Raw genomic sequence first — 12,674 nt, forward strand, 5'->3', positions numbered from 1 at the left:
TATATTTTTATATATCTATTTTTTTTATTTATTCCCAGCTCATGAAGCCCCTTGATGATGTCAATTGCCTTTTCTGCCTAATGGTAAGTCCACCAGTGCTAGTGTCTGTTTCCCGTCTCTCTCTATCCCGCTCTCTGTAAAGATAATAATAAAACACATTTACATTTTTCACCTTGAATATTTTCTAGCTGAGATTGTACGAATGTGAATTCATTTACGCATCACTGGAAACTGTGTGTATTTTAACATATGTGTTGTGTGCCTGCCTGAATGTGAGTGTGAGTGGCTGTGTGTAACTGTGAGTGGGGTGAGTGTTCATGTAACTCTGTGTACGTCCTCTCCACACAATGCTACAATGGACTCCGGCAGTGAGCAGTCAGGGCGCTATTATAGCCCTAATCCTGTCCCTATTATACATGCCAGAGAGTGAGCGAGAGACACAGAGAGGGAGGCAGGGCCAAGGGTGAGGTCATCCTAAACAGAGCTCAACCAGGGTCACTGCCTCTCTATAGATGGACACAGAATGACAGAGAGATAGAGGGAGAGAGAGATGGAAGAGCGGATGAAGTAAATAGAACAGGTCTACAGGAGATTGGAAAAGTGGGAGGGACAGAGAAGGGATAGAGAGAGGGATTACTAGGTGTTTAAAGCACAAGTGAAACGGAGACAAAGAGAGAAATTCGGAGAAATAGTGGAAAAGAAACATAGCTACCAAGGATGGTAAAAATATTGTCTTTATTTCATAGGAAACCACACTACAACAGGAGCATAAGCCATGATGGCAATAATGATTGTAATCCAACTATTGAAAATAATCAAAAAGATAATTGAAGTATTGATTTATCCTGCTTGGAAATAAAAGTACACACTAAGCTTGTAGATGAAATTGTAAACCAGTCAAATTAAAATAGTACGAATTGGTACATAAATAAACAATGAATAAATACTGTGAATAAATAAGTGAATAAATAAAACAGAAAAATCAATGAATTAACCTACACCTAGCCAAAAAAATTGCTCTAATGTAGCTACCCTGGTCAAATTTCACGAGATGTCTCTGTATGTCTGCATTGTCTTGCATTTCACCCCAGTCTTTGAGAATCCACAGTGTCCAGCTCTGTGGTGCTTGTTGCATTATGGTTGTCGCTCTCTTACAAAAGTGTTTTCAGCACACCCTAGATTGTAATATTAAAGTTGGAAGACAATACACAGTCACACATATCATTTTGCACTCTGCTGCCTTTTTTGTGGATTTTCTTTGTACAGACCAAATTGACCACAACAACTACATCAACCACAGTCTCTTGCTTCACGTCTTAGTGGGAAAGCTGATTTGATTGTGGAATTCCTACAGTACAAGTTGACAGAAGAGCTCTCTTGGGATGTCCGTTCATCCTCTTGAAACAAAACACCAATCACAGATAGCACACTGCAATTATTCTTCATTGTCATAGTTTTGTTACTTTCAACAAGCAAAGTATGGATTCGTTTGCATGCTTTTTCTAAATGCATAAATTCTATACATGAGTGTATCTCTTTATTCATTTAGCACAACCACAATAATACTCTCAGGGAAATGATCCTTGTACATTCTTTCTCTATGATTATTTATCTTTCAAATGTGATAGTGAGTAACATGTCTTGGTGAGCAAAAACATCTTGGTAGGCAACTGTGAAATATTAGCTGGTGAGTACAACTGCATGTCATGGACACTTGAAGATCATCCTACACCACCACACATCCTGCACCACTGCACTACTGCACTTCCAATGAGCCCAGCTGACCTACACCATCACACTGTGTTGGGTGCTGTCAGTGTGTTGTCAGGGAATGGATTCAACTCAACCAGTGTCTGGACATAAGTTCATCTTTTCATTTGTTCTGCTTGAAAGAAATATGCATAGATCAGTTGATAGGGGCGATGAATTATACAATGGAGCTTTTTTATTGAAGACAAGCCCTTGGTTTCGCATTGGTCAGTCTGAGGATGACCTGTGTCCTTCAATGCCCTGATTTCACCAGTGCAGGATGCATCCTGAAAATGTCTCATTGGGTCTTTGTGCTACTATGAACGTCACAGTGATATCAGTTTTCACCATTAGTCCTGTTTATGAAGAAATATAGGGATCGATTCTAACCCTTAGTTAACAGTCCACCTGATTGCTCAGCGGGCTAATTTGACAGTCATATAGGACCTTGTCCTAACCTCACTACCCGCCTGCCAACCTTCACACACGCAAACACACACCAAACCCTCCCTCCCTTCCTCCCCAAGTCTGATTACTCAGTGACAGCCTTATTTAGACTGACCTCCTCTTTCACACACCGCTCACATCCCTCACTTTTTTGTCCTCCAACATGGGTATATCCTCAGAGGAAGTAATCAGGGGGTGGTGAGGGGGAGTTTTTGGCGCGGGTAGGTTGAGCCTTGTTTGTACTGATGAGCTTCTCATAGCGAGCCTTGTAGGTGTCCCTTTCTCTCAGCACCCGAGAGAGCTCACACTGTAGTTGTTCCAACTGAGGAGAGAGACAGAGAGGAGAGAGGAGAGAGGCAGAGAGGAGAGAGACAGACAGGAGAGAGACACACAGAAATGAGACAGACAGGAGAGAGACAGAGAGGAGAGAGACAGACAGAAAAGAGACAGACAGGAGAGAGACAGACAGGAGAGAGACAGACAGGAGAGAGACAGAGAGGAGAGAGGCAGAGAGGAGAGAGACAGACAGGAGAGAGACAGACAGAAAAGAGACAGACAGGAGAGAGACAGACAGGAGAGAGACAGAGAGGAGAGAGGCAGAGAGGAGAGAGACAACCCAGAAATGAGACAGACAGGAGAGAGACAGAGAGGAGAGAGACAGACAGAAAAGAGACAGACAGGAGAGAGACAGACAGGAGAGAGACAGAGTGGAGGGAGACAGACAGGAGAGAGACAGAGAGGAGAGAGACAGACAGAAAAGAGACAGACAGGAGAGAGACAGACAGGAGAGCGACAGAGAGGAGAGAGACAGACAGAAAAGAGACAGACAGGAGAGAGACAGACAGGAGAGAGACAGACAGGAGAGAGACAGAGAGGAGAGAGGCAGAGAGGAGAGAGACAGACAGGAGAGAGACAGACAGGAGAGAGACAGACAGAAAAGAGACAGACAGGAGAGAGACAGACAGGAGAGAGACAGAGAGGAGAGAGGCAGAGAGGAGAGAGACAGACAGAAATGAGACAGACAGGAGAGAGACAGAGAGGAGAGAGACAGAAAAGAGACAGACAGGAGAGAGACAGAGTGGAGGGAGACAGACAGGAGAGAGACAGAGAGGAGAGAGACAGACAGAAAAGAGACAGACAGGAGAGAGACAGAGAGGAGAGAGACAGACAGAAAAGAGACAGACAGGAGAGAGACCGAGAGGAGAGAGACAGAGAGGAGAGAGACAGAGAGATTAGAGAGTTCTTAGAGCTTTTACTTTGGAGTTGTTGGCAATGGTGTGTTGTTGTTATTGTATTGTATCCTACCTGTTGTGTGAGGACGTGTTTCTCGGACTCCAGTGCGTGGCGGTGCTGCAAGCGTTTGTAGCGGCAGGACTGGGCGTAACCTCGGTTCTTTAGCGTACGACGTTTCTGCTTGAGACGCACCACTTCGTCCTTACTGACGCCGCGCAGGTGTCTGTTCAGCTCCCGCACTGACAGGTTCACTAGCTGCTCGTCCGAGAAACGTTCATCCACCCCACCACACTGCACACAGGGAGAGGTGGAGAGAGATGCTTACTTCAAAATGTTGACATGAATTTCAGTTGTGGAGAGGACTTAAACATATTTGTCTGACTTACGTATAGAAGGAAATATGATGGAGCTGGTATGGTGGACTAGTTATAAGTAGGCCTATACGTAATACTGATATGAGATTACAGTCTGCTCGTCTATTTAAGAATGATTCTGTGATTGTTTGTGTGTGTCTGTGTTACGTCCGTCGTTAAATGAAGACCAAGGTGCAGCGTGGTAGGCGTACATTTTCTTTAATTATAAATGTTCCACCAAAAACAATAAACAACTCAACTAATGTAAAGCTAGGAGTGCAACACATGCAACACACAAAGACAAGATCCCACAACAGAAGGTGGGAAAAAGGGCTGCCTAAGTATGATCCCCAATCAGAGACAACGATAGACAGCTGCCTCTGATTGGGAACCATACTCGGCCAACAAAGAAATATAAACATAGATTTCCCACCCTAGTCACACCCTGACCTACCAAATAGAGAATACAAAGGATCTCTAAGGTCAGGGCGTGACAGTACCCCCCCCCCCAAAGGTGCGGACTCCCGGCCGCAAACCTGAACCTATAGGGGAGGGTCCGGTTGGGCATCTACCCTCGGTGGTGGCTCCGGTTCAGGACGTAGCCCCCGCTCCCTATGCTGATCCCTCCGCTTCTGTGGAACCGGACCGTGGATCGTCGCCGGAGACTCCGGACCGTGAATCGTTGCCGGAGGAACCGGACCGTGGATCATCGCCGGAGGCTCTGAACTGGGAACCCCCGCTGGAGGCTCTGGACTGCAGCTGGTCGCTGAAGGCTCTGGACTGCAGCTCGTCGCTGGAGGCTCTGGACTGCAGACCGTCGCTGGAGGCTCTGGACTGCGGACCGTCGCTGGAGACTCTGGACTGCGGACCGTCGCTGGAGACTCTGGACTGCGGACCGTCGCTGGAGACTCTGGACTGCGGACCGTCGCTGGAGGCTCTGGACTGCGGACCGTCGCTGGAGACTCTGGACTGCGGACCGTCGCTGGAGACTCTGGACTGCGGACCGTCGCTGGAGACTCCGGACTGCGGACCGTCGCTGGAGGCTCCGGACTGCGGACCGTCACTGGAGGCTCCGGACTGGGGACCGTCGCTGGAGGCTCCGGACTGGGGACAGTCGCTGCAGGCTCTTTGCCATGGATCGTCACTACAGGCTCCGGGCCCTGGATCATCACTGGAGGCTTCGTGCCATGGATTACCACTACAGGCTTCGGGCCATGAATCACCACTGGATGCTTTGTGCCATGGATCATCACTGGAGGCTCCGGGCCATGGATCCTCACTGGAGGCTCTGGGCCATGGATTATCACTAGAGGCTCCGGGCCATGGATTATCACTGGAGGCTTCGTGCCATGGATCATCACTACAGGCTCCGGGCCATGGATCATCACTGGAAGCTTCGTGCCACGGATCATCACTGGAAGCTTCGTGCCATGGATCATCACTGGAAGCTTCGTGCCATGGATCATCACTGGAGACTTCGTACGTGGAGCCGGAACGGGTCTCACCGGACTGAGGAGACGTACTGGAAGCCTGGTGCGGGGAGCTGCCACAACACGTCCTGGCTGGATACCCACTTTAGCTCGGTGAGTGTGGAGAGCTGGCACGGGACGCACTGGGCTATGAAGGCGCACTGGATGCATAGTGCGTAGAGCCGGCGCAGGATATGCTTTCCTCCCAGGTCCAGTCCTCCTGACCACGCTGCTTGGTCCATTGGTGGTGGGATCTTCTGTTACGTCCGTCGTTAAATGAAGACCAAGGTGCAGCGTGGTAGGCGTACATTTTCTTTAATTATAAATGTTCCACCAAAAACAATAAACAACTCAACTAATGTAAAGCTAGGAGTGCAACACATGCAACACACAAAGACAAGATCCCACAACAGAAGGTGGGAAAAAGGGCTGCCTAAGTATGATCCCCAATCAGAGACAACGATAGACAGCTGCCTCTGATTGGGAACCATACTCGGCCAACAAAGAAATATAAACATAGATTTCCCACCCTAGTCACACCCTGACCTACCAAATAGAGAATATAAAGGATCTCTAAGGTCAGGGCGTGACAGTCTGAGTTGTGCATATGTGGTTGTGTGTGTGATGTGAGTGTGCCTAACTGTTTGTGTCAGGAGGCACATTTTGGCAGCACATGTCCATAATCTGTCAGGTAATCTGACTGAGTGTGAGTGACAGTGATCAGGATTATACACGGCAATAATAGCAGATATTATCATAAGCTCACCCTGTGCTTCACACACTGTACATAGAGATTCTCTCAGACACCTGGATGGGGAATGCAGCTTTAGTACAGTACTGAACTTTCCATATACAGCAGCACTAGCAGCCCCGCACACAGCTCCCTTTACTCTTGCAAAGCCAGGGGAGACCCTAGAATTACTGATGTAGCCTAGTAAGTGTTAGCTTTAACACAGTTCATTTATCAATGTTGACGCATTACAGGTACATGCATCTATTATTACATTTAATTCAATATTCTGCATTTGCCCCTGCAGGACAAATAATGCATTTTTAAACATGTAAGGTCTTCAGCCAAACTCATTGTCATCTCAGTGTTGAGGCATGTTTTCTATACATAAGGTAGGTACACGACATGCACCCATAATCATGTTCTAATGGTTTAATCCCAATCCCTTACAGCATGATCCCTCTATCACCTCTCCCTCGCCTCTCCCATATGCTCCTGCTCCAACCAGTGTTGTGCTATTGTTGCTAGCCTTCCCACAGTGACACTTATCTCAGTTATTCTACCATCTTTTGTTGCATACTGTCATGCCCCCTGACCCCATTAATTACTTGGAGGTGATGATGATGGTGATGATGATGGCCATGCATGGGGTGGTGAGGGTGGTGGTGATGATGATGTGGGTGATGGTGATGAAGTCGACCAGAGGGGCTCTGGGGTTGTGGGTAGGTTGCTGAGGAAGGGTTGGCGTTAGGGAGTGATTGGGGGCCAGAGGAGAGGTAGAGGAGTGGACGATGGCACATATCTGTCCCCTTGGAGCAGGATATGTCACCTCCACTGTCACTTCCTGAATCCCCGAGGTTACTGCTGGAACTCTGGGAAAGCACTGGAAACTGAGAGAGAGAAGAGACGCAGTGGAGGGTTGGAAAGAGGTTGAGAGAGAGAAATAGAAACACTGATTATAGTCTATACATGTTATTACGAACCCACTATCAAAAGAGAATAACAACATATTATTTACAGACATCCTTAGACAAGTTGGACAGTGTTACATACCTGTGAGCTAACAGCTGCAGCAGCTGAGTTCAGTAGAGCCTCCACTGCGTCCTCACAGCCCAGGAAGCTGCCAACCGGCCCCCTCTCTCTGTCTCCCCGCTCTGGCCCTCCTCCCAAGGCCCCCAACAGGGATGCAGGCCCCCCCGGCTCCCCTCCAAACTGTTGCTGCAGTGCTGCCAGCCAGATCAGGTCTTCCAAAGAAGCAGGGTTAGGACCCTCGGCACCCCCATGGGAGGGGCTACCCTCCATATTCCCCTGAGAGCCAGAACTGATGCCAGAGGTGTAGCTGTTTGAGATGGACAGGGGAAAGGAGATGGAGGAGGAGGAAGAAGAGAGGGAGGAGGAGGCTGAGGGAGGTGGGTGGGCATCGCTCAGCGTTGGAGAGGGGGGCAGGGAGTTGTATGGGCTGGAGCTGAGGCTGGAGTCCTGGGGAGGGTGGTTGGTGTAGGGGCCGGGGGAACTGGAGGGGTCGAGGGGGAGGCCAGACTTGGGGAGCGTACAGGAGGGAGGAAGAGGAGGACTGTCAGGCTTCACCTCAAACTTGAGGAGGTCAAAGTCATTGAGGTACTCCATGGCCAGTGGACTGGGGGGGAGGGAGGGCATGGGGAGAGAGGGAGACGACATGGCCTCCGCTTTGGGAGCAGACTGAGTTTGTCCGTGTGTCAGGGTTGTGTGTTAATCCACCTCTCTGTCTTAGTGCAGCAGCAGTCCATACACAGCCACAGGCCTGATGCCTCCAGACTCTCAGACAGCCCTGGTGTCCAGTTGTGGACTGACTGACGAATGTCCTCTGTGGGAAAAGCAGTCTTCCTGTGTCCTTGTGAGAGAGAGAGAGAGAGAGAGAGAGAGAGAGAGAGAGAGAGAGAGAGAGAGAGAGAGAGAGAGAGAGAGAGAGAGAGAGAGAGAGAGAGAGAGAGAGAGAGAGAGAGAGAGAGAGAGAGAGAGAGAGAGAGAGAGAGAGAGAGAGAGAGAGAGAAAATGGCATAGATGATTGTTCTCTCAAAGTTGGTACAAAGTCATCTCTATGTGTTAGGTAGACAGGAACTGAGGTCAAGATAACATCAATAGGAAAGAGAAGAGGACAGGATGTGGGAAACAAACACAAGAACAACAATCTGGCCATAGACGGAAGAACAGAATTGAACACTTCATGCTGCCAATGACCTCTTCACCAGACCTCTTTCTGTATGTCTTACAATTTGTCAGCATGTACAAGTAATAAACCAGTTACAAAACAATTATATCAACTTTCCAGAAAGTAGAGAAATCAGGACTGTCACCCTGTGCACTCAATGAAGTGATTTTACAGCAGTATGTTAGGTAGTGCTGTTCTCCGGTGTGAGTATGTGTCCAATGGTCTGTTTGTATGTTGAAGTATTAAGCGACTAATCCTCACCAGATCCCCATTGTCCCCCATAGACACACACACACACACACACACACACACACACACACACACACACACACACACACACACACACACACACACACACACACACACACACACACACACACACACACACACACACACACACACACACACACACACACACACACTGATCCATGTGTGCATGCTCATGCTCGGCCCCACACACACACACACACACACACACACACACACACACACACACATACACACACTGATCCATGTGTGCATGCTCATGCTCGGCCCCGCACACACACACACACACACACACACACACACACACACACACACACACACACACACACACACACACAAATCAACATAATTTGGATATCCCTATATCGACCTGTCCCACATCTACCCACTGATAGCAATTATATGTGTCTTCTTACATTCTTGTCTTACTATATGACTAACACTCCTACTATATGCCAGTCGTAAACATGCTATTAAGAAGCAAAGACCAATGTCTGATATAGGCTTCATCAAACAACAGAGACTTAGTTTTTTTGACACCATGTGTAACATCACATGACTGGAATGGTGTGATAATGAAATAATTGACCATAGTCAAGTCCCATTAATCTTTTTCACTGAGTCTTGCTGTCTGTCATTTCAATGTTTGAAAACAAAGGAGAGCCGCACACTCTAGGAGCTCAGATGCAAAAATGTAATGTCCAACGTTTCGACAGCCAAGCTGTCTTCATCAGGGTATAATGCTATCTGGAGGGTACAATGCTATCTGAATTTCGGGGACAAACCAGCAAACACAGAGCACTCTAGATCAGGGTTTCCCAAACTCGGTCCTGGGGCCACCCCTGTGTGCAAGTTTAGTTTTTTAGCCCTATCACTACACAGCTGATTCAAATGACCAACTCCTCATTTGATTATTTGAATCAGCTGTGTAGTTCTAGGGCAAAAACCAGAGCGTGCACACTGGGGGCAGGACTGAGTTTGGGACACCCTGCTCTAGATAATGAACTGCAATATAATATAACTTCTACCCCATCTCACAGCTTCAGAATGTTCGTAATTGAAAGACATATCATTCATTTCATAACGTAAAAAGTCAAAGTATATTTACATTTTTCAAAACACATTCACTAGCATTAGCATTCCCAATACCAAAGGAGATTTCCAAGCCCATGAAAGGGCTCTTTTCAATCCGTATCGCTGAAGTTAAACATTACAGTGCATGTTAATATAACATGATGAGGGCGATGAAACAATGGAGGCTCCATTCATTTTCACTGGAGGGAAACAAAGTGGACAGGGGGACCATTGGGCGATGCGAGCATTGGCGAAGGAGCATGAACAGGGCGGAACCAAAGTTGGGGAAAGCTGAACTTTATGCAAATACTACGTGATGTCGCAGTGCTATTGACCAATCGAAGCTCACTAAAGCTTCCAGCTCTTACTAGATTGGCTGTTTATAACTAGCAGTACCTAGTAGGCTTGTCAGCTTGCTAGCACCCACATGAGGACAAAGTTAGCGTGGGGAGGTAAAATACGAGTGCTAGTTAAGAAGGCCTGTTACAGCGTGATTTAAATTTAAACGCAATGTTCCTGCGCTAGCGGAGACCACATTCACAGTAAACGCTGCATTTGTCATTCGCGCAATCTGTACCGCTTCAATGATACAGATTGAATAGTGTCCTAAATCCGATACAATTTTTTTTTTTACGGTTTCAAAGCAACGTTTGCGAATGAATGAAGCCCTGTAACTTTTCTCTGCTGTTTAATTCCTTAAGGGAAATTGAACTAAGAAACACTTTATACAGTGCAGATAACTTACCTGAATATTTTATGAATAAATATGAGTTGCAGGACAACAAACAATCTTACAGCAGGAGACTTCAAAGGCATTCTCCAACATTCACTGAACATGTCAAAAGATATTAAATTCAGACAGAGACGCTCCATATTTCTGCATTCTTTTTCATGTTAGAACGTTTTGAAACTTCGACTGTTGGCTAATTACCACAAAACAAATACATAAACAAACTGGAAAGCTGTCTGATCATGTACAACAACCACAAACTGAATAGGACACCATCACCCACTATTTCTACAACAAATAATCAGTAACAGCACTGATTATACTGATGATGAACATCGTCATTAATGTCAAATGAATAATGATAACTCATGTCAGACAGATGTTTCTACTGGTTCCACTCCAATGCTCAACACATTAATTGTACCCCCTGATGTCCCCAATGGACCGTAACAGAGAGAGAGAGAGCAAACTGTGATGGGGCGCCCCAGAGGCCTCAACCTGGCTTCGGCCCAGAGTAGAGGGAGAAAGAACCGACAGAAAGAAATAGAGACATGTGGAAAGAGAGAGAAAAAAGTAGAATAGAACTAGGGAGAGATAAAGCCCCGAAAGAGAGAGAAAATAGTAGAATAGAACTAGGGAGAGATAAAGCCCCGAAAGAGAGAGTGATGAGAGGGAATGAGAAAAGGATGTGTAGAGACGGACAGGTTGAAAAAAAGTTCTTACCGTAGGTCATAGACTGGATGATAGGTTTGGAGGTCCTCTCACCATTTCCCCCCACAACAGTGACTAAACTGAATGAGTGATTTACAGACACGCGTACACAGAGAGAGCTAAAAAAAAAAGAGAGAGAGAGGGTGTGTGTGCGCATGTGAGTGTATATGGTACTCTGTCACTGAGTATCACTGCCCCCTCTCTCTCCTCTCTGTTGCAAATCCCTCTCTCCCTCTCATCGTCACACTCCCCTCTTCTCTCTCACCCCTATATCCCTCTCTAAAGCCATGGCTCTCTGCAAACATGGTTCAAATTTCTCTCTCTCTCTCTCTCTCTCTCTCTCTCTCTCTCTCTCTCTCTCTCTCTCTCTCTCTCTCTCTCTCTCTCTCTCTCTCTCTCTCTATCTCTCTCTCTCTCTCTCTCCCCTACATACACCTAAGCACCGACACCCATCCCCCTAGCCAACTCTACATACACGCGCACACACACACACACACACACACACACACACACACACACACACACACACACACACACACACACACACACACACACACACACACACACACACACACACACACACACACACACACACACACACACACACACACACACACACACACACATTTCTTCTACTATCCTTGTGAGGACCAAACAATTGATTAATTGACTAAAAAAGTGATTTGATTAACAATTCTCACAATGGTATTTCCCTTAATTTTCAATTTGCTAACGCCAAGTAACTCTTTGGATTTAGACACACAAACATATCAATGGAACCCTCAAATGTATGACATGCTAAAATGGTGTGATTATCTAATCATTCTATTTAATATAGACCTCTCCCCGATAACAGTTTGCAACTGGAGAGAATGCTCAAGATCCTTGTATATTTTTCTAACCAGTGATTTTGAAGGCATTAACACCAATGCATAAAACTGAGGGACACACATTATACTAGTAAAATAAAAAGTATTTTAATAGCCTTCTTTGTTTTTATTGATCCATACAATATATTAAATACTTTTGTTCGCTGTCTAGCATTTAAAATAATATATATTTATTTCTAAATAACAAAAACATGTCACTAGAACTCTACACACCAATTTGCTTACCTTAAAACCTCTCTGGACCACCCATCCCGGATCCGAGATAACTGTCATCAGAAACGCTGACTAGCATAGCCTAGCCTAGTGCCACAGGGATATAATATAATATAATTTCATGAAATCACAAGTCCAATACAGCAAATGAAAGATAAAAATCTTGTGAATCCAGCCAACATGTCCGAATTTTTTAAATGTTTTACAGCGAAAACACAACATATATTTATGTTAGCTCACCACCATATCCCAAAAAACACAGCCATTTTTTCACAGGAAAGATAGCTTTCACAAAACCCACAAATAGAGATAAAATTTATCACTAACCTTTGAACAACTTCATCAGATGACAGTCATATGACATCATGTTATACAATACATTTATGTTTTGTTTGATTATGTGCATATTTATAGCCACAAATCGTGGTTTTACATTGGCGCCATGTTCAGAAATGGCTCCAAAATAGCCAGAATAATTACAGAGAGCAACGTGAAATACAGAAATACTCATCATAAAACTTTGATGAAAAATACATGTTGTACATATAATTAAAGATAAAATCTTGTGAATCCAGCCAACATGTCCGAATTTTTTAAATGTTTTACAGCGAAAACACAAC

The 12,674-nt window shown here is 45.8% G+C and overlaps 1 protein-coding gene across 2 annotated transcripts; it reads right to left on the reverse strand.

Moving 5' to 3' along the window:
• Positions 1–716: 716 nt before the first annotated feature.
• LOC139578586 (transcription factor Maf-like) lies at positions 717–11,113 on the reverse strand. Of its 2 annotated transcripts, none has more exons than XM_071406402.1 (5): positions 10,964–11,113; positions 7,035–7,844; positions 6,590–6,871; positions 3,502–3,720; positions 717–2,518 (listed from the first exon to the last, which is right to left on the reverse strand). In XM_071406402.1, exons 2-5 carry the CDS (start codon positions 7,656–7,658, stop codon positions 2,372–2,374), a joined length of 1,272 nt encoding a protein of 423 aa, XP_071262503.1. In that variant the 5' UTR covers positions 7,659–7,844; positions 10,964–11,113; the 3' UTR covers positions 717–2,371. The 2 variants fall into 2 exon arrangements, with proteins under 2 accessions (XP_071262503.1, XP_071262502.1); XM_071406401.1 differs by having other exon boundaries at positions 7,035–7,851.
• Between the last annotated feature and the right edge of the window lie 1,561 nt (positions 11,114–12,674).

Source organism: Salvelinus alpinus, chromosome 6, assembly GCF_045679555.1.
Source record: "Salvelinus alpinus chromosome 6, SLU_Salpinus.1, whole genome shotgun sequence".
Lineage (NCBI taxonomy): Eukaryota > Metazoa > Chordata > Actinopteri > Salmoniformes > Salmonidae > Salvelinus > Salvelinus alpinus.